The sequence below is a fragment of the Ogataea polymorpha genome (assembly GCF_001664045.1).
Source record: "Ogataea polymorpha strain NCYC 495 leu1.1 chromosome Unknown OGAPOscaffold_3, whole genome shotgun sequence".
In the NCBI taxonomy this organism is placed as follows: domain Eukaryota; kingdom Fungi; phylum Ascomycota; class Pichiomycetes; order Pichiales; family Pichiaceae; genus Ogataea; species Ogataea polymorpha.
In genome coordinates, this window is record NW_017264700.1 from 796,296 (window position 1) to 816,168 (window position 19,873).

Here is a 19,873-nt window from a genome sequence, read left to right on the forward strand (position 1 = left end):
CGGCTTGTTTTCGAAAATTGTATGTGATATAAAATATATACATGTATAAAATTGATCGTCGCCGATCGTCGCAAATAGACGCACCCGTCTTTCACTCCTCGTCAACGTCGCTGAAATTCGTTGAGTGTGTTAGTTCGTACTTCGTCAGCTTCATTCTGCGTCTTCTGCTGATGAATCCTAAGGCGTTGGGAGGCTGCATAGAAGGAACAGACAGTTCACCCTCTGACTCACCATTATCGATCAAGTTGTCGTTACCTAGGTACAGGATCTTCATGATGTTGCCAAATGAAACGACAATCGACTTGTGCCCAAATTTCTGAACAGGACCTATGCGTCTGATCAGAAGTCCCGAGCTGGCCCCGCTCGGGATTTCGTAGTATTTCACCTCACCGGCAGCGGTCATGGTCCATCCTTCCCAGATATCGTGTAGTTTTTTTTCTGGAGTAGCACGCTTACTTTTGCGACTCCGCAGCTGCTCACCCTCTATGAGCCGTCTGTTTGAGCTGTAGCAAATACTGTCTTTCGTGTCGTCCTCGAGGTTGGATTTTCTGCGCACTCCAATGAGAAGATTCAGGTCTGTTGGACACCAGCCTTCCACGTTGCGCAGCCAGTGCTGGTGCTCTGTCACCGACGCAAAACCGAGACACCGAGTTTCGCGAGGGTCCCTCTCGACTCTCATACAGATGCTGTTTTTGGCCTTGTTGTCGATGGAGAAGGTGTGCACAATGAGTGTATCCGTATCCAGCTCTGTGTATGCTATGGAAAAGGAGCTGACGGAAGCACATCCACAGAATCGGCAATGCGACGGCTCTGCATGGAACACTTTGAAGGTGTTGGGCTTGAACTGGCCAATATTGACAGATTTCAGCATAGTGCCCGAGTTCACGTCAATTAGCTCTGCTGTCAGATCGCATGCTCTCACAAACATTCCAACAAACGGAACCGGCTCGATCACTGCCCCGGAGTAGTCCTTTTCTGGAGTGTCAGGAGGCTGCTCGATCTCAATCGCAGACTGGGACCCAATGGCCACATTCGCACGCAGTTTTTGCAACGACTCGAGGGACTTCTGGTTCATCGACGAGGTTCTGGAGATCATGGCCGGTGTAATTAGTCGCTTGCCCGAATTGTAGCTTTCTGTCTGTACCTTGACAGACCGCACTTTCCATTTGTTGTTGATCGCCGTGGCCACCACAAAAGATCCGTCGTCCAGCACTCCCACGATTCTGTCGTTAACTCTAGGTGTGGCTATTTTTCTGCAGCACACTAATTTCTGCTGGGTCAGATTCGTCCTGGTCATCGACCCGTCTGCGCAGTTAACAGTCACCATATCGCCGTTTTTCAGCACCATCACAAACTCCTCGTTTTTTTTCACATTGAAGCCACAATGCTTGCCCGGGTCAAATGTTGAGTCCACGGACGGCGACCGTCCATGACCAAGAAAAGCCGGGTTTAAAGACGTCCTTCCGCGAACTTTCGGACGCGCTGGCGGTGCAGAACTGTCATCGGAAGACGAGCTCTCATCCATGGGCACCTGTTTGGCCAGCTTTGATTTCCGCGTCACAGTCTTGGTTTTGGAGCGCGAGAGCTGCGAACTGGTTCGAGCTCTGAAAAAAGACTCCAGCGGAGTGTCGTTTATCAGCTCTGCGACCTGACAGGTCCATATCCATGACATGGTGAATCGCGACCAGCACTTCACAGCACCGGATTTGCTGAACACAGTAATTAAAGAGCCGGTGTTTGACATCACCACGTTGGTAACAGGCAGTAGAGTTCCGCTAAGAGGCAGCTGAGTAGGAGGGGGAAGAGGAACCGTCATTGGAGACCAGACAAGAATCTTGTGGTCCATTCCCACTGAAACTATGAAGGGACAGGGGGAGGTGGATATGCGCACCACGTCCAGAAAATGGCCGTTTACCAGTTCTTTGGAGTTGAAAGTGGTGTGCTGGTTTTCAGGAGCGGTCTCCAAGGTTCCCCCCAGCCCTGAAGACACGTCAATGCCGTCCTTGGCCAGAAAATATTTGAGAATGAGAGGCGCACTAGACATCACAAACGTCAAACAACTCAAAAACTCCAAAATGTAAAGCATGTCAAAATTGAAAATCACTCCCTGGTCGAAGCCGATAAGCCGCGGCTCCGCAAAAGGTTGCACAGCGTCTTTCGCAAGAACCACTGTGGGATCTAAAATGAAAACGGTAAACTGGTTTTTCTGAGTATTTGAATTTCTTGAGTGTAGCTCAAGTAGCTCTGCTGCCAGCACTTTTTTATCGGGAAAAAAATTCAAAGACATGCTTTGAAGAGCCTCCACTGAAGCGTTTGCAGGCGACTGCATAGACGTGAACGTTTGGGGAAAGTGGCAGTTCACGCCACACGTCCATTTGAATGTCAGTAAAAATACAACCAGGGCGACTGCAACACTTGAGCGCAAGGACTTAAATAGCGGAAGCTTCACCCTGTAGAGGTACTGTCTTGCAGTCGTCCAAAGCGACACCCCATGGTTTCGGTTGTTCTGAGGGCCAAGCAATGCTGAAGAGAAAATATAGCCAGAACCAAGCGGCCTCATTTGCATCTCCTGATCCGAAGAACCTTCGTGCTTATTTGACCTTTGCAAAAGATCTTGCAGCTCAAGTCGGCGTATGTCTATTCCCACAATTGTCGTAAAGTAGGTGATGTGCAACAAATGGTCAAACATCAGGGCCAGCAAAGTGAAAAGCACGTGCTTTCTGGCGAGCTCGCAGAGAAAGGGCAACGTCAAGACCAACAGAGCGCTGTCGACTAGGACTATTGTAGTGGACAACGGATGGCTGGAAAGCGCAGCTTTGCAAATGCGGGTGCTCACCGACATCTCGTCAGACGTCCGCGAGGTGGCGACCACTAGTCGAAAAGTATTTTCGATGCTCACCAGGAGCACGATTGACAGGGTGACCAAAAGCGGGAACTGGGAAAGGTCCAGAGTCCTGTAAAAATACGCTGACAAAGTTGCACTTGATAGTATGGATAAGGTGATCTGGACGATGTAGGCACAAAAGAGGCCGGTTCTCGACTTGATGGAGTGAATATTGGTTAGAGATATTATGGCATAGACAGCCACAAGCAAAGGAGCAGCGGCTACCAGAGCACTCTCCAGAAAATTACATCTTGTGTAGGTGAGCTCAAAGTGGGTTTTTCCAGCATTGTCTGCCTCGAAGATTTGGAACTTGTTATTTAGTCTGGCCGTCTGCAAATTTTGCTCCCAAATTTGCTCAAAATGGCGTGAGATCTGGGAGGGGTAAATAATGCACAACTGCAGCGAGTCAGCGCTTTTCACTATTCCGTCCACTTTGCTGACTCCTGAAAGGAGCCGAAATTGCGATAGAGGGACCTTCCAATTAGATTTTCGAGACTCCATCAGATGAATCGTTTTCAGCACGTTTTTGTCGCTGCGCAGCCACGTTTCGTTATTATGCCAGTATTCAAAAGGCGAATGGATGTGTATGGATCCATTCTCCAATGACATGTCTCCTGAGTCAAGGTCGTGCAGTAATTCTTGCTGTAAATGCAAGACATCAAGCAAAAATTCCTTATTTAGAGCTCGCTGAGACTTCCTCCTCGCGATATCTTCCATCACGCCAGGCAACGTGCTATTCTCGCATTCCAGGTTCGGCTGGATCCACACGCTTTTCATGTAGAAGTCAGGCTCGGCCAGCGGGCTGTCAGCGAGATGAATATCAACCGTCTTAACGTAACTGGTGTCGCTAAGAGATGTTGGAAAAACGCTCGATGTGGACGCATATAGCGAGTAGAGCGTCGGATAGCTCAGCACAAAGAGGATCGTGGTCGGCCAGAGAATAAATGCTGTTGGGTGCTCCAGCAAAAGTTGCAAAATTCTGCGGTGCTTGGATTGCAGCAGTTGGAGCCATGCCGTGATTCGGGCAGATACCGCACGGTCCCAGTTCTGTAAAAAATATGAGCTTGATTGCATTGTCACCAATCCCAAATTCCAGCGATGATGTGTACTAGTGGGCCATCAAAATCGCCAGTTCGCAGTGTTCTGGTGTCGGGATCAAATTAAATTGATAATAATAAGATCCCGAACTTTTTCTAGCATCCGGGAACATGCCACCACATCTTTACACGGGCCTTGTTTTTTCGCAATTAAATCAATGCTCTCGTAACTCGTTAATTCTATATGCAACACTCTACTCGACTCTTTTTCCGCAGTCGCCAGCCTTGCAAACTTTGATCTCTCGTACCCACTCGCTATTCAGTATCTGGGCACACGTGATCCTTCTCTGCGGGATGGGATCCAGCACAGAGTATATAACGTTCCTGCATCTCGCACGCTTGAGACCCTCTATAGGTTCGTAGCCTTTGGCGTCCTTCCGTTTCTGCAGATATGTGGTGAAGAACTCGTCCTCTACGTTGGCGAGCTTCCAAAGTTGCCGACCGGTGCGCATGGCCATGTATATCACACCGCACGCCCAGACATCTATGGGTCTCGGGTCAAACTCCTTCTGAGTGTACTCCTCGGGTGCAATATACGGCGAAGAACCGCAGATTCCGTGACTCAGTTGCACTTCGTCCTCCCACGCCATTTTGAAGCACTCGGCGTTACCGAAATCGGTGATTTTCAGCGTTCCTTCTGATGTCAGCAGTAGGTTTTCTGGTTTCAGATCCCGGTGAGCAACGCCCATCTTGTGCATGTAGTTGAGGCCCCTAACCAACTGTTTGAAGAAGCAATCTGCCTCTGTATATTCCAGCCTTCCTGCTGTCACAATCAGGGAGTACAGATCGCCTCCTGAACAGTACTCCATAACCTCACAATAATCGCTCTTTGCATCTTTCAACAGATCGATGGTAGATATGATGTTCAGGTGCTTCAACGACGACGATATACAGAACTCGCTCGTCAGTCGTTTGGAGTAGCGCTTGTCACTTTCGTTGGGACGTCTTCTGAATTCCTTGACAGCGTAGAGGATTTCTGTACTTCCGTCAGATCCATCCTTGGTCACCTTTTTGTGGGCCACACGCACCACTCCAAACGCACCACGACCAATGACTTCCTGGCACTCGCCGTATTTTTCCACAAACAGACGATTGTCCGCCGCTTCCGGTTTCATATTCACACTCATGGCAGTGCTAGGCTGCTGGATGGCGTTCTCAGGCCCAGAGAATTGGGTAATATCGCCTCGTTTCACCTGGTTCAAAAGACCAGACAGCAAAGTTGGAGGAAGATTCTTACTTGTTGCAGCGTCCACCCGGGCCTTGGCCTCGTTGTCGAGCGCAGCCAAATTCGTGGAGGACAAAATATTAGGAATGGCTGAAACGGCTGAATTTCTCAATTTCTTGGCTCCTAGCCAATCCTTCACCATCTGGCCCAGTTTTTCCTGTCTCTTGGTGTTTCGAAGATGATGCTCGTGCGTTCCGTCTTCACGCATCAGGAAACGAGCTACCTGTGGATTTTTGGACGCCATCGACCCAGACCGTGACAAAGAGGCAGCATCGCCCGAATTTAGGCTGATTGGGGCAATGTTTCCCGGACCTTGCAACGAGCTCTGGCCAGGGCTTCTGGCTTTGCGTGCGCCATTGCCTATATTGGAGCTTACCAAAGAGGACGTCGAATTTGAATGCAGCTTGGCCTCTTTGTAGTTCAAATCTGAAGTATTCTTCGCCTGCAACGTGGGGGATGAGGGACTAGAGCTCAGGGACGCGTTTGAGCTAGTAGCAGGTGAAGTTTTCTCTGTGCCTGATGCGTTCTTGTTATTGGAAATTCCTAGGATTTTGCCCAGCTTGATCATAGCTGAGTTGGGGTGTCTTTCTGTGGTTCCTGAGGCAGCCATAAAACGTACCTCTTTTGACTTCCGCAGTCTTCCCCCTTTCAATCGCTTGTTTGAAGACAATCAAACGCTTCACTCAACAGAGAATTAGGATACCTCGGTATCGCTAATGTATGACAAAAGGCACTAAGTTTAAGTTTGTTTTGGTGGCTTTTCGATTTTTTATATCTGAAGCAAATTTATATACACTTTTGGATGTTTTTGGAGCCAGACAAATTTTTTCAATCTGCAACCCTATCCGGTGCCAGGTGTGGATTAATAAGGGCCTTGTCAGGCGGCCGTATCGAGAGAGCAGATTTGCGCCAGCTTCTCGATATGCAGTTTGACAAGACATTGCTCGCGCGCAATCTGGCGCGCATTTCTGAGATACAGGTCAAATTTTAGCTTTCCAGAGTCGTGGAGCTTGTCCAGATTGTAGAATAAGTCTTCCAGGGCCTTCAGCTTTGTAACCAGCTCGTAGAGCTGGTTGAAGACCGGAGTCTCTGCTACCAGGTGCGAGTCAAACTTAGCCACGCTCTCGTCGTAGCTCTTTTCAAGACTATCATTCAGATGGGCCATTTCCTCTGTCTTGGTCTCTAACAGCTTGTCCTGTTTGGATATGGTTTCTGAAAGAAACGACAGGTAATTCCTGTCATTGATTGTTCTTTCTGTAAGCTTCAAGAGCTGATTCTGTAGCTGGATCAGCCTTTGAAGTGTTTCTGTATCGAATGTGTTTATAAGCTTGGATTTTTCGCCTTCGAGCGTGACTTTCAGGTTATTTATCACCTGGCTACGGTTTGGATTAGGTGGCAGCAACGGTGGTTTCGAGACCTCTGTGGGCTTATCTGCTGGCATACTCATGAGGTTGATCTTCTGTTTGGTCAGCCGAGGAGCCTCAACTGGTGTGGGAGAAGCGGGTTTCGGTGGAAGTTTTGGAATCGGAGGGGTACTGTTGGAGTTGCTAATAGGAGGGTACTTCTGTATTGTATCCAGGAAAATCTGCACCAATCTCAGTAGACGGTTGTTTTTCGGGGGTATTTCGTCGTTGGATACGTCCTGTCCAAAAATGCGCATCCAATCGCTCAAAAATGGATGGTAGAACCTGCCATTGGCGTCAAGGTAGTTGTTCGGCACCACCTGTCTTCCTGGTCCGGCCTTTATGTAAATCAGTGGGGCCATTCGTGGGTACTCATGGGGAATCCATATCTCAAAGGTGACCTCCTGCTCGTTTGTACCGTACACTTTGACCATCAATTCCTCTTTGCCCAAATCAATGACATGGACGTCTGTCTTGACTTTGAGGTATGGGAAACAGGTCAATATCAGCGAGATATCCTGGTATGCCAAAACTGGATTGCTGTACTCAGGCTGGAGTACACGAAAAAGCCATTCTAATAACTGTGGAGGCAATTTCGACATTCTCCTGATGCATGCGATTATCGATCTTGGAATTGTCTAAAAAATTGCTGCTCAAAAATTAAATACTCTAACTATTTCTGGTCCAGCCTCAAAACACACCATTTGGCCACAAACGCGAGGAATTCACTTGGAAGCTACCGCACAGAGGTGATTGCACGCATTTGATAGACGCTGTTACAGATTACGCTGGAAAAGAACAGAAAATGAGCGGGTAAGTGCGAACAGAACCATGTCGAGACCAAGACCCTAACTATTTAGATGGACCGTTGTGTGGACTTTAATTGTCACCGTTGCCGTGGGGGCAGTGTTCTGGAGATATGCACCTAAAGCAAACCAGACGTAAGTACCTATCTCTGCTGTTTTGCAAAAACTAACAATTTCCAGTGTTTGGAGAAGCACGGTGTCACTGTCGTTGGCTATGATGTTCCTCATGTGGGCAATCACATATCTATGTCAATTGCACCCGCTTGTGGAACCTAGAAGATCAGATTTACGGCCAGAATTTGCAGATTAGATACTTGCACCTGATCAAAAAATACGAGCTATATGCGTAGATGTAGAAACGACAATTCAGAGCCGCCAATCTGTCTGGCGGGCCTGGGTATATGCGTTTTCACGATCCCGTCCTCGAACTCAACAAAGTATCAAATCGCAGAGACGACGGCGGGCTTGATCTTCTCCATCACCAGAACCCATTATTCCATGGAGCAAGGGAATATGAGGCAGAAACAGGAGTGAGATCCTCTTTGTCCATCAAACAGCCCACCGGCTGCGCAACAGGCGAAGAAGACCAAATGAAAAATTTGTCACATTCTCCAAAATTTGTTTGTGCCATGTTTTATATGCTCTCTGCTTACGTGAGCCTCAAATCCATATATGGCAAAACAAAGACATATTCTTATCCTGTTCTTGCAATTAGCATGAAATAAAAGCTTCAATGGTATCTGTTCTCTATCCTTTCTGGCTCGTGTACGCGTTGGTCCAATTCGTGCTTGTGAGGCCAGTCGCAACGGCGGCCCAGATACTGTTCTACGGCATTGTGCAGGTTCCAGCAGGGATTTTTCAGTGGGTATTTGGAGTTGACATCACTCGGCTCGATTATGCGAAGTTGCGCTATGTGCTCGACATTGTCAGAATTCTGTACCAGTTTCTGAGTGTTGCAATTTTATTTGGATTGTTTGTGGGCACAGTCAACGGTTTGGCCTTGTGTTTGGTGCGCTACTTTTTGACCTTTAGACAGCCTGCTATCAGGCTCTTTGGCTCGTCAAAACCTGTTATCAAGCAAGAAGAAGAGGAATTCAAGCCACTGTTGAATACCGAGTGGGGTCTGGAACCAATCAAGACCGAGGATATTAATCCGTTGTCCGAACCAACCTCGTCTGCGCAACTCTTTGATCATTCCCAACATCAGATACGCGAGCGCCATCTTTCTGCATACTACGACGACGACGACGGGTACGGGACCGTTAGAGGAGAATCATCACCGAAACCTACACACCAATCGAGAATTTCATCGCGATTTTCATCCCTTCGAAGCGATTCGTTATTCAACACATCGCATCATCACTCGGAGTCGGGAACTGATACAACCGTTGATTCTGACCGGTCAGAACTAAACATAATCAAAGAAGAGGACTTGTCATAGTGATACGTCATATTCATCCGAAATGTATAAGTTGTCGTTTCCTGCAACCATCATTTAGTCGAAATGAGCGGTTCCGAATTTGAGCTCTCACCAGGTTGTCGCATCCTGGACAGATTGATACACTTTTCTAACTGCCATCCTTTGAGACTGGATGAAACTGAAGGCTTATGGGATCTTGAAAAAATAGTGAGCTACCAGTTTGGTCGTTTTCTGTCGACTCTGAGTTTTTTTGGAAGCAATAGAGCATTGATGTCTCCCTGGACCTTACAACTGTCTCTTAAAATTCAGCTTCAATTTACAGGGCCTGATACCTTTAGCTCGAAGTCGCGGAACATGGATGCCATCTACAGGTACAGAGTGACGATTCTGCTGAACTTCGCTGCGTTTCAATTAGTCAGTCTGTCTCAGTTTAACACATTAGTGTACGAGCACATTATCCAAGATGTGGATCTGGAAAAATTCAAAAAGTCGGCATACATCCACTTAAAATCGGTTTTGCAATCGCTATCGATCAGAGTAAAGGTTAGTCCTGTGTAATCCTGGGGCGCGACAGAAAATTTGTTGTGGTTTATCAAAGTTTGGTATTAAGACTTGCTATATCTGAATTGGGTTTATCTCGGCACTTTATCTCGGACTGGTGTGTTGCTGTTGGTATCAGTGGTTATGCAAACTCGCCATTATCAAAGACTGCTCTGTTCAATATCATGAATTCTGGCAGCTCTGTCTTTAAAATACTTATTATCTTTAATAATGAATATATTATCTATACTATGAGAATCAGCACAATTCCACAAAATACACAAACGTAGTCCCTCCAGCAAAAGCTCACTTCTTGAAATCGTGTCTCTTCTCGCTTGCGTGGTGTCCATCCTCCCCACTTCCCCTGGTGACGGCTACGCTATCGTCTTGTAGTGGCTGTGAAGGGTGGCACGTGTGGCTAGTGCATAAAAATTTTTCAAAAATTTAGAGTAGAAGAAAAATAAAACTCATTGAAGGTCTCTTCGCAGCAGTCATGTCTAAGGAAGAGTTTATGATCAAGCCGGAAAGCTCCACTCCGACAAACGACACCTCGAAGTGGCCACTCTTGCTCAAGAACTACGACAAGCTACTCGTCAGAAGCGGGCACTACACCCCTATTCCAGCAGGATCCTCGCCGCACAAAAGAGACCTCAAAAATTACATTTCTTCAGGTGTGATCAACCTGGACAAACCATCAAACCCATCTTCCCACGAGGTTGTGGCTTGGGTGAAGAGAATATTGAGAGTTGAAAAAACTGGTCACTCTGGTACTCTTGATCCTAAAGTCACTGGATGTTTAATCGTCTGTATTGACAGAGCCACCAGACTGGTTAAATCCCAACAGGGTGCCGGTAAGGAGTATGTGTGTATTGTGAGATTGCACGATGCCTTGGAGGACGAAAAGGAGATGGGAAGAGCGCTTGAGAGTTTGACGGGTGCTCTTTTCCAAAGGCCTCCATTAATTTCTGCCGTCAAGAGACAGCTGAGAGTGAGAACCATCTACGACTCCAAGCTGCTTGAATTTGACAACAAGCGTGGTCTCGGCGTTTTCTGGGCTTCCTGTGAAGCCGGTACTTATATGAGAACTCTGTGTGTGCATCTTGGTATGCTTCTTGGTGTTGGAGGTCACATGCAGGAGCTTAGAAGAGTTCGTTCTGGTGCGCTTTCTGAAAACGATAATCTTGTCACTTTGCACGATGTGATGGATGCCCAGTGGCTGTACGACAACTCCAGAGACGAGAGCTATTTGAGAAAAGTGATTTCTCCGCTGGAGACGTTACTTGTTGGCTACAAGAGAGTCGTAGTCAAAGATTCTGCCGTTAACTCTGTGTGTTACGGTGCCAAGCTCATGATACCTGGTCTGTTGAGATATGAAGAGGGCATTGAACTCTACGACGAGGTTGTGCTGATGACTACCAAGGGAGAGGCTATTGCCATTGGTATTGCCCAGATGACCACGGTGGATCTTGCCTCGTGCGACCACGGAGTTGTTGCCAAGGTGAAGAGATGTATTATGGAGAGAGACACTTACCCAAGAAGATGGGGGTTGGGACCGGTCGCTTTGAAGAAGAAGCAGATGAAGGCCGATGGAAAGTTAGACAAGTTTGGAAGGCCTAACGAGAACACGCCAGAGTCGTGGAAAAAAGAGTACGTGAGCCACGAAGACGTTCCTGCGCCAGCCATTCCTGAGGATAAATTGCAAGCTCCAGAAGTTCAAAAGTCGAAGGCCACTTTCCTAGACTCGCAGAAGGACGGCAAAGACGAGAAGGAAGAAAAGGAGGAGAAGAAGGAGAAGAAGGAAAAGAAGGAAAAGAAGGAGAAGAAAGAGAAGAAGGAGAAGAAGGAGAAGAAGCGTAAGGCCGAGGGCGAGGAGGGCGAGGAGAAGAAGAAGAAGAAGAAGAGTAAGAGCGATTAGACAGTCCCAATATAATAGTATTTTGCAATCGATTGTAAGCCAGGCTCAGATTCTTGAGATTGTGACGGAGGCCAGATTACCTAATCCCGCGAATTCTTAAATAGAGGCTTTTTTGTTGTACAGAAAAAGTGGTCAAAACAAGAAATAGTATATCTTTAGGCACCTGTGTTGAGTGCCATTGTCGTCTTATTCGGATTAGGTGGCATACACAAGCTTTAAACTGTTTAGTTGAGATTAGCCATGTCGTGGGAGGGTTTCAAAAAAGCTGTGACTAGAGCCGGAGCTTCGGTAAGTATGGCGCAGGATTGCCTTCGTGCTAACTCATTCAGGTGACTGTTCGGGCGGCTGACAAAATTATCGACAGAGACTATGATATGGAGGAGAGACGATTCAAGACATTGGAAAAGGCAGGAACTCAGCTTGCAAAGGAGACCAAGGGTTATCTTGACGCATTAAGAGCGGTGACGGCATCTCAGGTCGCCATGGCCGAAATCATCAACAACTTGTACGAGGACGCTAGAGCGCTAGGGGGAGCAAATGTGGGAGGATACTATTTGAGTGCTGTTCAGGAGTATGACCAGGAGACTGTGAAGCAGCTCGACGGGCCTTTCAGAGAAACGGTTCTGGATCCTATCAACAAGTTTGCCTCGTACTTCTCTGAAGTTAACGAAGCCATCAAAAAGAGAGCGCACAAGAAGGTCGATTATGAGCAGGCAAAGAGCAAGGTGAGAAGACTTATTGATAAGCCCGCCAAAGATGCTACGAAGTTGCCAAGAGCAGAGAGAGAATTGCAATTGGCCAAAGATATATTCGACGACCTGAATAACCAACTCAAGGAGGAATTGCCGCAGCTAGTTGATTTGAGAGTTCCATACTACGACCCTTCGTTTGAAGCCCTAGTGAAGATCCAACTCAGGTTCTGCACTGAGGGGTACGCCAGATTGGCGCAAGTGCAACAATACCTTGACCAGAGTAGCAGAGATGAATATGCCAACGGTCTTTTGGATGCTAAGATCGATCAATTGCTAGCAGAGATGAACAAGCTCAACATTTGCGCTCTGGGTGTGAAATAATAAATGATAGCTATCTAGTGATAAAAAAAAACTTGAGGCTGTGTAAAATATACTGATTACTCGCCTATTCTAGAATTTTCCATTTTTGGAGATCAGCTATATGGAAGTATTAAGACTCCGTCAAAGTGATTAATTGCTGATATAAATCAGGTTCCTATCCAGAAAAATTTCCCGTATATATCCAATCTTGCTTTTCACGTCAGTTGATTAGAATTAGACAAGATGGTTAAAGAAACAAAGCTCTACGATTTGCTAGGGGTGTCCCCTAATGCCAGCGATGCTGAACTTAAAAAGGCTTATAGGAAGATGGCACTGAAATACCACCCGGACAAGCCTGGTGGAAATGCAGAGAAGTTCAAAGAGATCTCAGAGGCGTACGAAATTCTGTCAGACGCAGACAAGAGAGAAGTTTACGATCAGTACGGATTGGAAGCTGCCCGTGGAAATGCCCCTGCAGGAGGCAATCCATTTGGCGGCGGGGCATCAGGCTTTAGCAGCAGCGGCGGTGGAGGCCGTACGTTCTCTCAAGCTGACGCATTCAACTTATTCAACCAATTCGGTGGCTTTGAAGAGATGTTTGGAGATTCAGGTGGCTTTAGAACTTCTAGAGGAAGCTCGCCATTTGGCTTCACCTCCATGGGTGGAGGAATGCCTGGAGGATTTGGAGGCATGGGAGGTGGCATGCCAGGAGGATTTACAAGTGCCCAGCCTAAAGAGCCTACCATTGTCGATCTGAACGTTCCTGTTCCATTGGAGTTATTGTACACAGGTGGATCCAAGAAAATGAAAATCAGACGCAAGGGCCCTTCTGGTCAACTAGAGGAGAAGATAATAGATATCAACATCAAGCCTGGCTGGAAGGCTGGCACGAAGATCACATACCCGAACGAGGGAGATTACCAAGACGGAATGAGACAAACAATAAGATTCACTATTGTCCAAAAACCACACGATACTTTCACCAGAGAAGACAATAATCTCAAGACCACAGTTAAACTTTCATTCAAAGAGTCATTGTTAGGATTCGACAAAGAGGTCACTACATTGGATGGCAGAAGAATTCCACTCACCAAGTCATCACCAACGCAACCTGGATCCGTCAGCACCTATCCAGGACTGGGAATGCCAATTTCCAAGTCTCCAGGCTCTAGAGGAGATTTGATCATAGAATTTAAGGTGGACTACCCAGTCTTCCTCACACAACAACAGAAACAGGCAATAAGTGCAAACTTCTAACTTTGATTATGGACTCGAGGCATAGTAGGTCCGATACGATTGCTCAGTAATGTATTATAGATTGGCATTAATGATACTAATGTTCTTGGGAAGCGCCGCGCGTCGATCGTCCTTTTTGGCATTTAATTTATTTCGTCTCGTAATTCGATCGCAATCTTTACCTTAAATGTCCGTCATCCTTGCTTCGGCGGGCTACGACCACACCATCAGATTTTGGGAAGCACTTACTGGAGTCTGTTCCAGAACTATACAGCATGGCGATTCCCAGGTCAACAGGCTGGAAATCACGTCTGACAAAAAATTCCTCGCTGCTGCTGGCAAGTCCAAAGTCCGTTTGTACGATATCCGTTCCTCCAACCCAAACCCAGTTACCTCTTTTGATGGCCACACAAACAACGTGACGTCCATTGCGTTTCAAATCGAAAACAAATGGATGTGCTCATCCAGCGAAGACGGGACTGTCAAGGTCTGGGATGTACGGTCTCCCAGCGTCCAACGAAATTACAAACATAACTGTCCCGTTAATGAGGTTGTGATACACCCAAACCAGGGAGAACTCATCAGCTGTGACCAGAATGGAAATGTGCGGGTCTGGGACCTGGGCGAGAACAAATGCACTCACCAGCTTATTCCGGAGGACGACGTGTCGATTCAGTCCATCAGCTGTGCATCAGATGGGTCAATGCTGGTGGCAGGTAATAACAAGGGAAATTGCTATGTGTGGGAGATGAAAAGTAACGAAGATCAAACACTGCTTAGACCAGTCAACAAGTTCAAGTCGCATTCAAAATATATCACTAGAGTTTTAATATCGTCCGACTGCAAGCATCTAGCAACGTGTTCAGCGGACCACACTACTCGCATATGGTCTACAGAGAATTTCTCGCTCGAAACGACGCTCAGAGGCCATCAGAGATGGGTCTGGGACTGTGCGTTCAGTGCCGACAGTGCATATTTGGTGACTGCATGTTCAGACCACTACGTGAGACTATGGGATCTGAGCACCAGTGAGACTGTCAGACAGTACAATGGTCACAACAAGGGTGTGATATGTGTGGCACTGAACGATGTGTAATGTTAAAAAAAAAAAGGATGCAATATTAAATTAATTGCGTAAAAAAATCGACAACAGCAGGACTCGAACCTGCGCGCGAAAATCGCAAAAGATTTCTAATCTTTCTCCTTAACCGCTCGGACATGTTGCCTGATTCGAGGTTTTTAGTCTTGTAGAATGATATATCGAGCAGATAGGAACAAATACTATTCATTAACGGTGTATATAGCTATTCTCCCATCCTTGAAGCCAATGAACAGGTAACTGTTCATCAGGTTCATCTCATCCCTCCTGCGAACAATATTCTTTCCCATTCCGTTCGTATGAATCAAAGCTGAGCGGGAGAACGCTTGACTATGACTAAAAGCAAGAACAGAGACTCGTTGCTGCAAATGCCCCACATTCTCGGCAATATCGACCGTACTGTTTGTGGCGGCTATCGACGGTACCGTTTTATGGAGCTTGAACTGGAATTTCAGAACAGCTTCATCGTCATAAGTGTAAAATCTCGAATAGCCATCCCATGTCACCATTCCGACTAGATTTCCCATTGTCTTTACGTCCGCAACACCCTTGTGCTTGAGTTTAAAGACCGTGTGTTGGTCTTGATATTGAATCACAACTTTGTCGGCTGATGATGTGCTTATGAGTCTGTGGTTGTTGTGGTCATAATAAAGAGCCAGTATCGGGTTCGGATAGTGTTGAGAGTCGCAGTCGAGGATGCCGACTTTATCGTCCTTCAGTGCAAAAGTGATCACATGGCCGCTCTCAAAACCGACTGCAAAGGTTTCATTGTCCAGCCAGACCAGTTTCATGACAATGCCCAACCCCCTGCTTGCATTCTCAGGAGAACCGTGAAGATTGAGGTCTATAAGGTTATTCTCGGCTAGTTCCAGCGGATCTATGGCCCTGAAGAGTCTTTTCAGATCGTTCTTCTCAACATCTATGCGATAAATGTCCAATTTAGCAGAGTCCTGAGTCGCCGGGGAAAGTAGAATGCCGTTCCGGATATCCACATTTGAAAAATTCATCACATTTATAGGCATCTGAAATGCCACCGGAGGAGAGGGCCAATGAGCAGCGCTTTCACCTTCTGTGTGTATTCTCCGGCTCAATACACTCGACGGTTTGAATACATGGGGCGCATCTTTGGAAAAATCAAAAATATCCCATACTTTCAGCTCTCCGTCCTTGCCATGTGAAAGTAGTTTTCCAAACCAGCTGTAATCTAACACGTGTGAGCCTTGATCCCAAGAAAGCCCCAGTTGCTTGATAGTGAGAACGTTACCATTGTGGGCTTTCCAAACGCCAAGCGGTCTTCGTGACGTCAGGTCCCACCAGTATATCCAGCCTGACTCGTCGCTGCTCATGAGCGTAGGAGTCATGAGCTGTATTTCGCGGTCTCCCGAGAGTACTGCCAAAGAGGAGGGCACGTAAAATACCTGCAGTGCGGAAATTGCGTCCTTGTGGCCCCGCAGGGTGCCGTTTAGATTGGTTACTCGTCCGGTGGAGGTGAGTTTTAACATTATGAAAATATATGCACAGCCAAAGTTTTTATTAAAGTGGTCAGCTCACGCTGTAGTAGAACCCCAGGCCAATCCCAATCGCGCAACCGGCCAACGCCAACAGCGCCAACATCCCACTGGCTATCTTATACTCCAGCGGCACTCGGCCGAAAGTTTTGTCCAAATAGCCGACGCAGATGAGCAGCCAGAATGGTGGCACGAAAAACGAAGCGAGAACGAAAAATAAGGCCGTATTGCTTGGGCAGTTATGGCCGATTCGGGCCCTATGGTAGTAAAATTTCTCAAGGTCTCCCAGCTCGTGCCATTCCTCGAGTTGGAACGTGCTTGAGTCGGACGAGAAGGACTCTGATTTAAGAAGATTCTTCTGCGACTCCCCAGAGCTAAAATTTCTCTTTGCCTCGTGATCTTTCAGATACACCTTTTTCGGCGTAATGGGGCCGTATTTTCTGGCGTTGTACAGCACCGATTCCTCCTTGGTCAGCAAATAGTGCTGGGTGCCAGGAGCGAATTTTCTGAACTGGTACAAGGAGTCTTTCAGATAAGGAAGGTCAACAGCCTGGGACGGCTGCTGGTTTTCTGTCGGGTGCTTTTCGGCCATGCCGCTGGCCTCATCCCCCGCGTCGCTGTCCTCGTTGCTTGGATAGTCGTCTGTGTATATCGTGAAATTGTCCTGCGACGAACCGACCAGCTCAATAACCGAACTCTGAGTGCGGAAACTACTGCTGTGCGACAAACTGGGTATTTCCTCCGTAAAGTACCCGTGCTCTCGCTGGGACGCGCGTATACGGTCTTCTTCTTCGCGGCGTGCGATCGTTGTGCTGTTTCTGGTGAGATTTTGCGAGTCGTCGCTCGTCAACAAACTGGAGATCTCCCCTGTGCAGTCGATTGTACTTTCAAACTCATCGTTCTGCAGAGGGTTGTAATTTTCCTGCTGCTCTGAGTTTGCTTTTGTAGGACTCAGAACTTTGAACAAACCGCGATCTCGCTTCTTAATAGGGCTCAGATTTAAAAGTAGGTTCCGCTTAATTGGCGTTTCTGAGTTCAGCTGATTGACATGGAAAAGGTTTCGGAGCCGAGACCCAGAAGTTGCTGGTGATACAGGCCCAGTCCTGCGGAGGGGCGTTTCGTAGGCGGCAGACTCCATGGTGCAAGTGCTGGTGGAATTTTCAATTTATTTACAACATGCTCCATTTGGCAAACTCACAACAAGTACGATTACGTAATACAATGGGAGCCAGGAGCGGCGGATCCGTGTGGTGCTGGAAGGAGAGCTCAACTGTGTCTGCCACAGCTTGAATAATGGTTTTCTCAAGACACAGGGCTGTTTGGTGGCGTGCCCCTCTTGACGTTCAAAAAGATGTGCTGAATTATTGATGCAAAATATGCAAAATATTAAAATTGCCTTTTTTATGGACCTGCAGTACTCATCGGACTCGGAGAGCGATACTCAGGAAGCCCTAAAACCACCAGAGCGTCTTCTCTTCAAGTACTCGGAAACTCCTGTTTTTAGACGCAAGGAGACGTCCACTAAGAGGACGTCGCACCTATATCTGCACATACCCTTGTCGGATGAACAGTACGCGCTTCTGCATTCGCTGGCTCAAAAGTTCTGGAACGAGCTGAGCCAACGGTGTGTGCTCCACGAATCGGCCACTTTACAGGAAACCCTGTTTGACGAGCTCACAAACACCCCCAAAAGTCTCCACATTTCTCTGTCATACAACCTGACTTTCGAAGACGATCAAAAACTGAGAGAGTTTATTGCCCTGGTGGAGGAAAACCTGCCCTTGAGGACTCCTTTGATGGTTGGATTCTCCGGTGAAGTTAGACTGCTTCCTAGTTTAGACAAATCCAAGCAGTTTGTTGCCCTGATTGTGGATCAGGATACACGCAATAAGCTCAGGAGCACGGTGGAACTGATAAATCACCACGTTCCGGGCAACAGAGACGGCGACAACAACATCCGATACGACCCAGACCTTCTCCACTGTACTATCGGTGAGATACCTCAGAAAGACCTGCAGTTCAGCGCCCATCTACAGCCAGTCAGGCTCGCTGCTGCCAGCGTAATGGCCTCGCAGGGAAGGCGGAAAACACCCTTGCACCAGAAGGGAGCACGGGGCGAGAAAAAACCAACGCAACAAGCCACATAATTTTTCGCAATTGCTTATCGAAACGCCGGAGGCAAAGAGTTTGTGAGCCCCAATGTCGAACCTATCTCCAAACGACCCGCTGTACGAACCGCCACAGACGGAGGAGACGGCGAAACTGACGCCGCAGGAGCAGAAATTGTACAAATTGTACGGCCGTTTGCCCAAGAAGTCGGAGGTGCTGCAAAGTAAGATAAAGGACAGGAAATTTTTCGACAGCGGAGACTATGCCATGTCGAAAGCTACGGGACACAAAGAGCAGGTTGGGTCAATAAACCCGCTAAAATTGCCAAATATTGAGAATGTCGCGAGAATCAATAGGAACTCAATTTCCGGGGTGAGTGCGACAGGGCTTCTGAGCGCCAACCAGCACAAGTCCAATCTGGAGAATGAGCGGAAAGACGTGTCTGAGGAGGCGGTGGAGGATGATTAGCTGAAGAAGAGGTTCTTCGGTGACATAATCATGAGTTTATGCTATTTAACTGTAAACATATAATTGCCTAGCCAATAAGTCTCTTGCTGATCCGGCCAAATATAACTAACGAGATGAACAGGAAAGACCCGTTCCACAGGAGGTCGGCCAGGATATCTGGGTCGCTAAACACGCTCAGCAGGTTTTGCTGGAACGTGAAGTAGGTGTAGACGGCGATAGTTCCCAAAGAGACGATAAATGAGGACAACAGGCCGCCGATAGAGGAGTCCATCACGATCCACAGCAGTGCGCATATGCCCAGGAAGACAAGCGACGCCTCCAGCTTCGACTCCCATTCCACCTTTCTCAATCCGTACGAGAACCCTATGAGTGCGACAGTGAACCTGACAAGCGCAGCTGTTTCTGGGAACGACCGTTTCTTGCCGTTCCAAGTGAAGACGAGTTCAGAAAGCGGTCTGATGGAGCCAAACAGCAGGCCCATTAGGGAATTGTTGAGTATTTCCATTTGGACAGGGCTTAAAGGCAGGTTGGCGTTGTCTCTGACGAGGTAAATTAAGTGAAAATCGGCAAGATTGGGGAGGGCCGGATTTAGTTTGTAAAGCTGTTCGATCAGCTTGATGAAGAGGTTGCCGAGCACGCACAAAACCAGACTCTTGCCAACGACCCTGGTGAACACCCCGACCGCCGACTTTCGCTGGCCTGAACGAGGTGGCGCATGAGAAGCGTCGTCTGGGCTTCTCTTGTTGATGTTCTCTTTTAAATTCTCGTAAATATCGCTTGCATTTTCTGCATCTTGGGCATCTATCAGGTTTTCGCGGCCGCCGTAAATCGAGTACAGCTGGGGAGTGGTCAGTGTGAGGACGGAGGAGTTTCTAGACATGAGGGAGCCCGAGTTTAGCGGCCCTGTCTTACTATCTGGCTCGTCGTTCCCTAAGGTTTGGGTCATTACGCAAACTGCTGGCACAAGGATCGAACAAAAGGGATTCTGAAACTCAAGATGGAGAGTTCGGATATGCGGCTTGTCAAGAAAATCGATCAAATCATGAATTTGTCCTCCAGTATTTATTTCTGTTCTGGCTGATGTGATAATCGCTGAGGTAATATCTGCTCA

At 47.5% G+C, this 19,873-nt stretch overlaps 15 protein-coding genes and 1 non-coding gene across 16 annotated transcripts; 8 read left to right on the top strand and 8 right to left on the bottom strand.

Moving 5' to 3' along the window:
* Window positions 1–6: 6 nt before the first annotated feature.
* On the bottom strand, window positions 7–5,954 carry OGAPODRAFT_16208 (uncharacterized protein). Its single transcript, XM_018354259.1, has one exon. The coding sequence runs from the start codon at window positions 3,956–3,958 to the stop codon at window positions 92–94; it is 3,867 nt and encodes a 1,288-aa protein (XP_018211525.1). The 5' UTR covers window positions 3,959–5,954; the 3' UTR covers window positions 7–91.
* On the bottom strand, window positions 4,145–5,954 carry OGAPODRAFT_16209 (uncharacterized protein). The gene has a single exon (XM_018354260.1). It carries the CDS (start codon window positions 5,814–5,816, stop codon window positions 4,176–4,178), a length of 1,641 nt encoding a protein of 546 aa, XP_018211526.1. The 5' UTR covers window positions 5,817–5,954; the 3' UTR covers window positions 4,145–4,175.
* An 8-nt stretch (window positions 5,955–5,962) lies between these two features.
* OGAPODRAFT_16211 (uncharacterized protein) lies at window positions 5,963–7,217 on the bottom strand. The gene has a single exon (XM_018354261.1). It carries the CDS (start codon window positions 7,209–7,211, stop codon window positions 6,084–6,086), a length of 1,128 nt encoding a protein of 375 aa, XP_018211527.1. The 5' UTR covers window positions 7,212–7,217; the 3' UTR covers window positions 5,963–6,083.
* A 206-nt stretch (window positions 7,218–7,423) lies between these two features.
* On the bottom strand, window positions 7,424–7,766 carry OGAPODRAFT_16212 (uncharacterized protein; the record flags this gene model as incomplete). The annotated part of the gene is made up of 1 exon (XM_018354262.1): window positions 7,424–7,766. A coding segment is annotated over exon 1 (182 nt), but the record flags the coding sequence as incomplete, so codon positions are not given.
* A 382-nt stretch (window positions 7,767–8,148) lies between these two features.
* On the top strand, window positions 8,149–9,547 carry OGAPODRAFT_93588 (uncharacterized protein; the record flags this gene model as incomplete). Its single annotated transcript, XM_018357373.1, has 1 exon — window positions 8,149–9,547. The coding sequence occupies one exon, from the start codon at window positions 8,149–8,151 to the stop codon at window positions 8,854–8,856; it is 708 nt and encodes a 235-aa protein (XP_018211529.1). The 3' UTR covers window positions 8,857–9,547.
* OGAPODRAFT_7883 (uncharacterized protein) lies at window positions 8,920–9,393 on the top strand (the record flags this gene model as incomplete). Its single annotated transcript, XM_018356453.1, has 1 exon — window positions 8,920–9,393. One exon carries the CDS (start codon window positions 8,920–8,922, stop codon window positions 9,391–9,393), a length of 474 nt encoding a protein of 157 aa, XP_018211530.1.
* A 321-nt stretch (window positions 9,548–9,868) lies between the features above and the next one.
* OGAPODRAFT_93590 (centromere/microtubule-binding protein CBF5) lies at window positions 9,869–11,295 on the top strand (the record flags this gene model as incomplete). The annotated part of the gene is made up of 1 exon (XM_018357374.1): window positions 9,869–11,295. The coding sequence occupies one exon, from the start codon at window positions 9,869–9,871 to the stop codon at window positions 11,288–11,290; it is 1,422 nt and encodes a 473-aa protein (XP_018211531.1). The 3' UTR covers window positions 11,291–11,295.
* A 167-nt stretch (window positions 11,296–11,462) lies between these two features.
* OGAPODRAFT_16213 (uncharacterized protein) lies at window positions 11,463–12,417 on the top strand. The gene has a single exon (XM_018354263.1). It carries the CDS (start codon window positions 11,665–11,667, stop codon window positions 12,361–12,363), a length of 699 nt encoding a protein of 232 aa, XP_018211532.1. The 5' UTR covers window positions 11,463–11,664; the 3' UTR covers window positions 12,364–12,417.
* Window positions 12,418–12,585: 168 nt separating this feature from the next.
* Window positions 12,586–14,678, top strand: OGAPODRAFT_82208 (uncharacterized protein; the record flags this gene model as incomplete). The annotated part of the gene is made up of 1 exon (XM_018356598.1): window positions 12,586–14,678. One exon carries the CDS (start codon window positions 12,586–12,588, stop codon window positions 13,597–13,599), a length of 1,014 nt encoding a protein of 337 aa, XP_018211533.1. The 3' UTR covers window positions 13,600–14,678.
* On the top strand, window positions 13,766–14,674 carry OGAPODRAFT_7887 (protein required for the transport of amino acid permease Gap1p from the Golgi to the cell surface; the record flags this gene model as incomplete). The annotated part of the gene is made up of 1 exon (XM_018356454.1): window positions 13,766–14,674. The coding sequence occupies one exon, from the start codon at window positions 13,766–13,768 to the stop codon at window positions 14,672–14,674; it is 909 nt and encodes a 302-aa protein (XP_018211534.1).
* A 44-nt stretch (window positions 14,679–14,722) lies between the features above and the next one.
* OGAPODRAFT_t27 lies at window positions 14,723–14,804 on the bottom strand. Its single transcript has one exon. It is a non-coding gene; the product is annotated as a tRNA-Ser (tRNA).
* Window positions 14,805–14,859: 55 nt separating this feature from the next.
* OGAPODRAFT_93594 (uncharacterized protein) lies at window positions 14,860–16,179 on the bottom strand (the record flags this gene model as incomplete). Its single annotated transcript, XM_018357375.1, has 1 exon — window positions 14,860–16,179. One exon carries the CDS (start codon window positions 16,177–16,179, stop codon window positions 14,860–14,862), a length of 1,320 nt encoding a protein of 439 aa, XP_018211535.1.
* On the bottom strand, window positions 16,172–16,924 carry OGAPODRAFT_82210 (uncharacterized protein). The gene has a single exon (XM_018356600.1). The coding sequence runs from the start codon at window positions 16,775–16,777 to the stop codon at window positions 16,220–16,222; it is 558 nt and encodes a 185-aa protein (XP_018211536.1). The 5' UTR covers window positions 16,778–16,924; the 3' UTR covers window positions 16,172–16,219.
* Window positions 16,925–17,588: 664 nt separating this feature from the next.
* OGAPODRAFT_12616 (uncharacterized protein) lies at window positions 17,589–18,332 on the top strand (the record flags this gene model as incomplete). Its single annotated transcript, XM_018353326.1, has 1 exon — window positions 17,589–18,332. One exon carries the CDS (start codon window positions 17,589–17,591, stop codon window positions 18,330–18,332), a length of 744 nt encoding a protein of 247 aa, XP_018211537.1.
* On the top strand, window positions 17,688–19,601 carry OGAPODRAFT_93597 (uncharacterized protein). The gene has a single exon (XM_018357376.1). It carries the CDS (start codon window positions 18,385–18,387, stop codon window positions 18,760–18,762), a length of 378 nt encoding a protein of 125 aa, XP_018211539.1. The 5' UTR covers window positions 17,688–18,384; the 3' UTR covers window positions 18,763–19,601.
* On the bottom strand, window positions 17,688–19,708 carry OGAPODRAFT_76136 (uncharacterized protein; the record flags this gene model as incomplete). Its single annotated transcript, XM_018356131.1, has 1 exon — window positions 17,688–19,708. The coding sequence occupies one exon, from the start codon at window positions 19,706–19,708 to the stop codon at window positions 18,830–18,832; it is 879 nt and encodes a 292-aa protein (XP_018211538.1). The 3' UTR covers window positions 17,688–18,829.
* Window positions 19,709–19,873: the final 165 nt, after the last annotated feature.

Excerpts from the sequence above, each read along its gene's own strand:
- OGAPODRAFT_93597 (XM_018357376.1), top strand. The coding sequence starts at position 18,385 with ATGTCGAACCTATCTCCAAACGACCCGCTGTACGAACCGCCACAGACG.
- OGAPODRAFT_16213 (XM_018354263.1), top strand. The coding sequence starts at position 11,665 with ATGGAGGAGAGACGATTCAAGACATTGGAAAAGGCAGGAACTCAGCTT.
- OGAPODRAFT_16209 (XM_018354260.1), bottom strand. The coding sequence starts at position 5,816 with ATGGCTGCCTCAGGAACCACAGAAAGACACCCCAACTCAGCTATGATC.
- OGAPODRAFT_82210 (XM_018356600.1), bottom strand. The coding sequence starts at position 16,777 with ATGGCCGAAAAGCACCCGACAGAAAACCAGCAGCCGTCCCAGGCTGTT.
- OGAPODRAFT_16208 (XM_018354259.1), bottom strand. The coding sequence starts at position 3,958 with ATGCAATCAAGCTCATATTTTTTACAGAACTGGGACCGTGCGGTATCT.
- OGAPODRAFT_16211 (XM_018354261.1), bottom strand. The coding sequence starts at position 7,211 with ATGTCGAAATTGCCTCCACAGTTATTAGAATGGCTTTTTCGTGTACTC.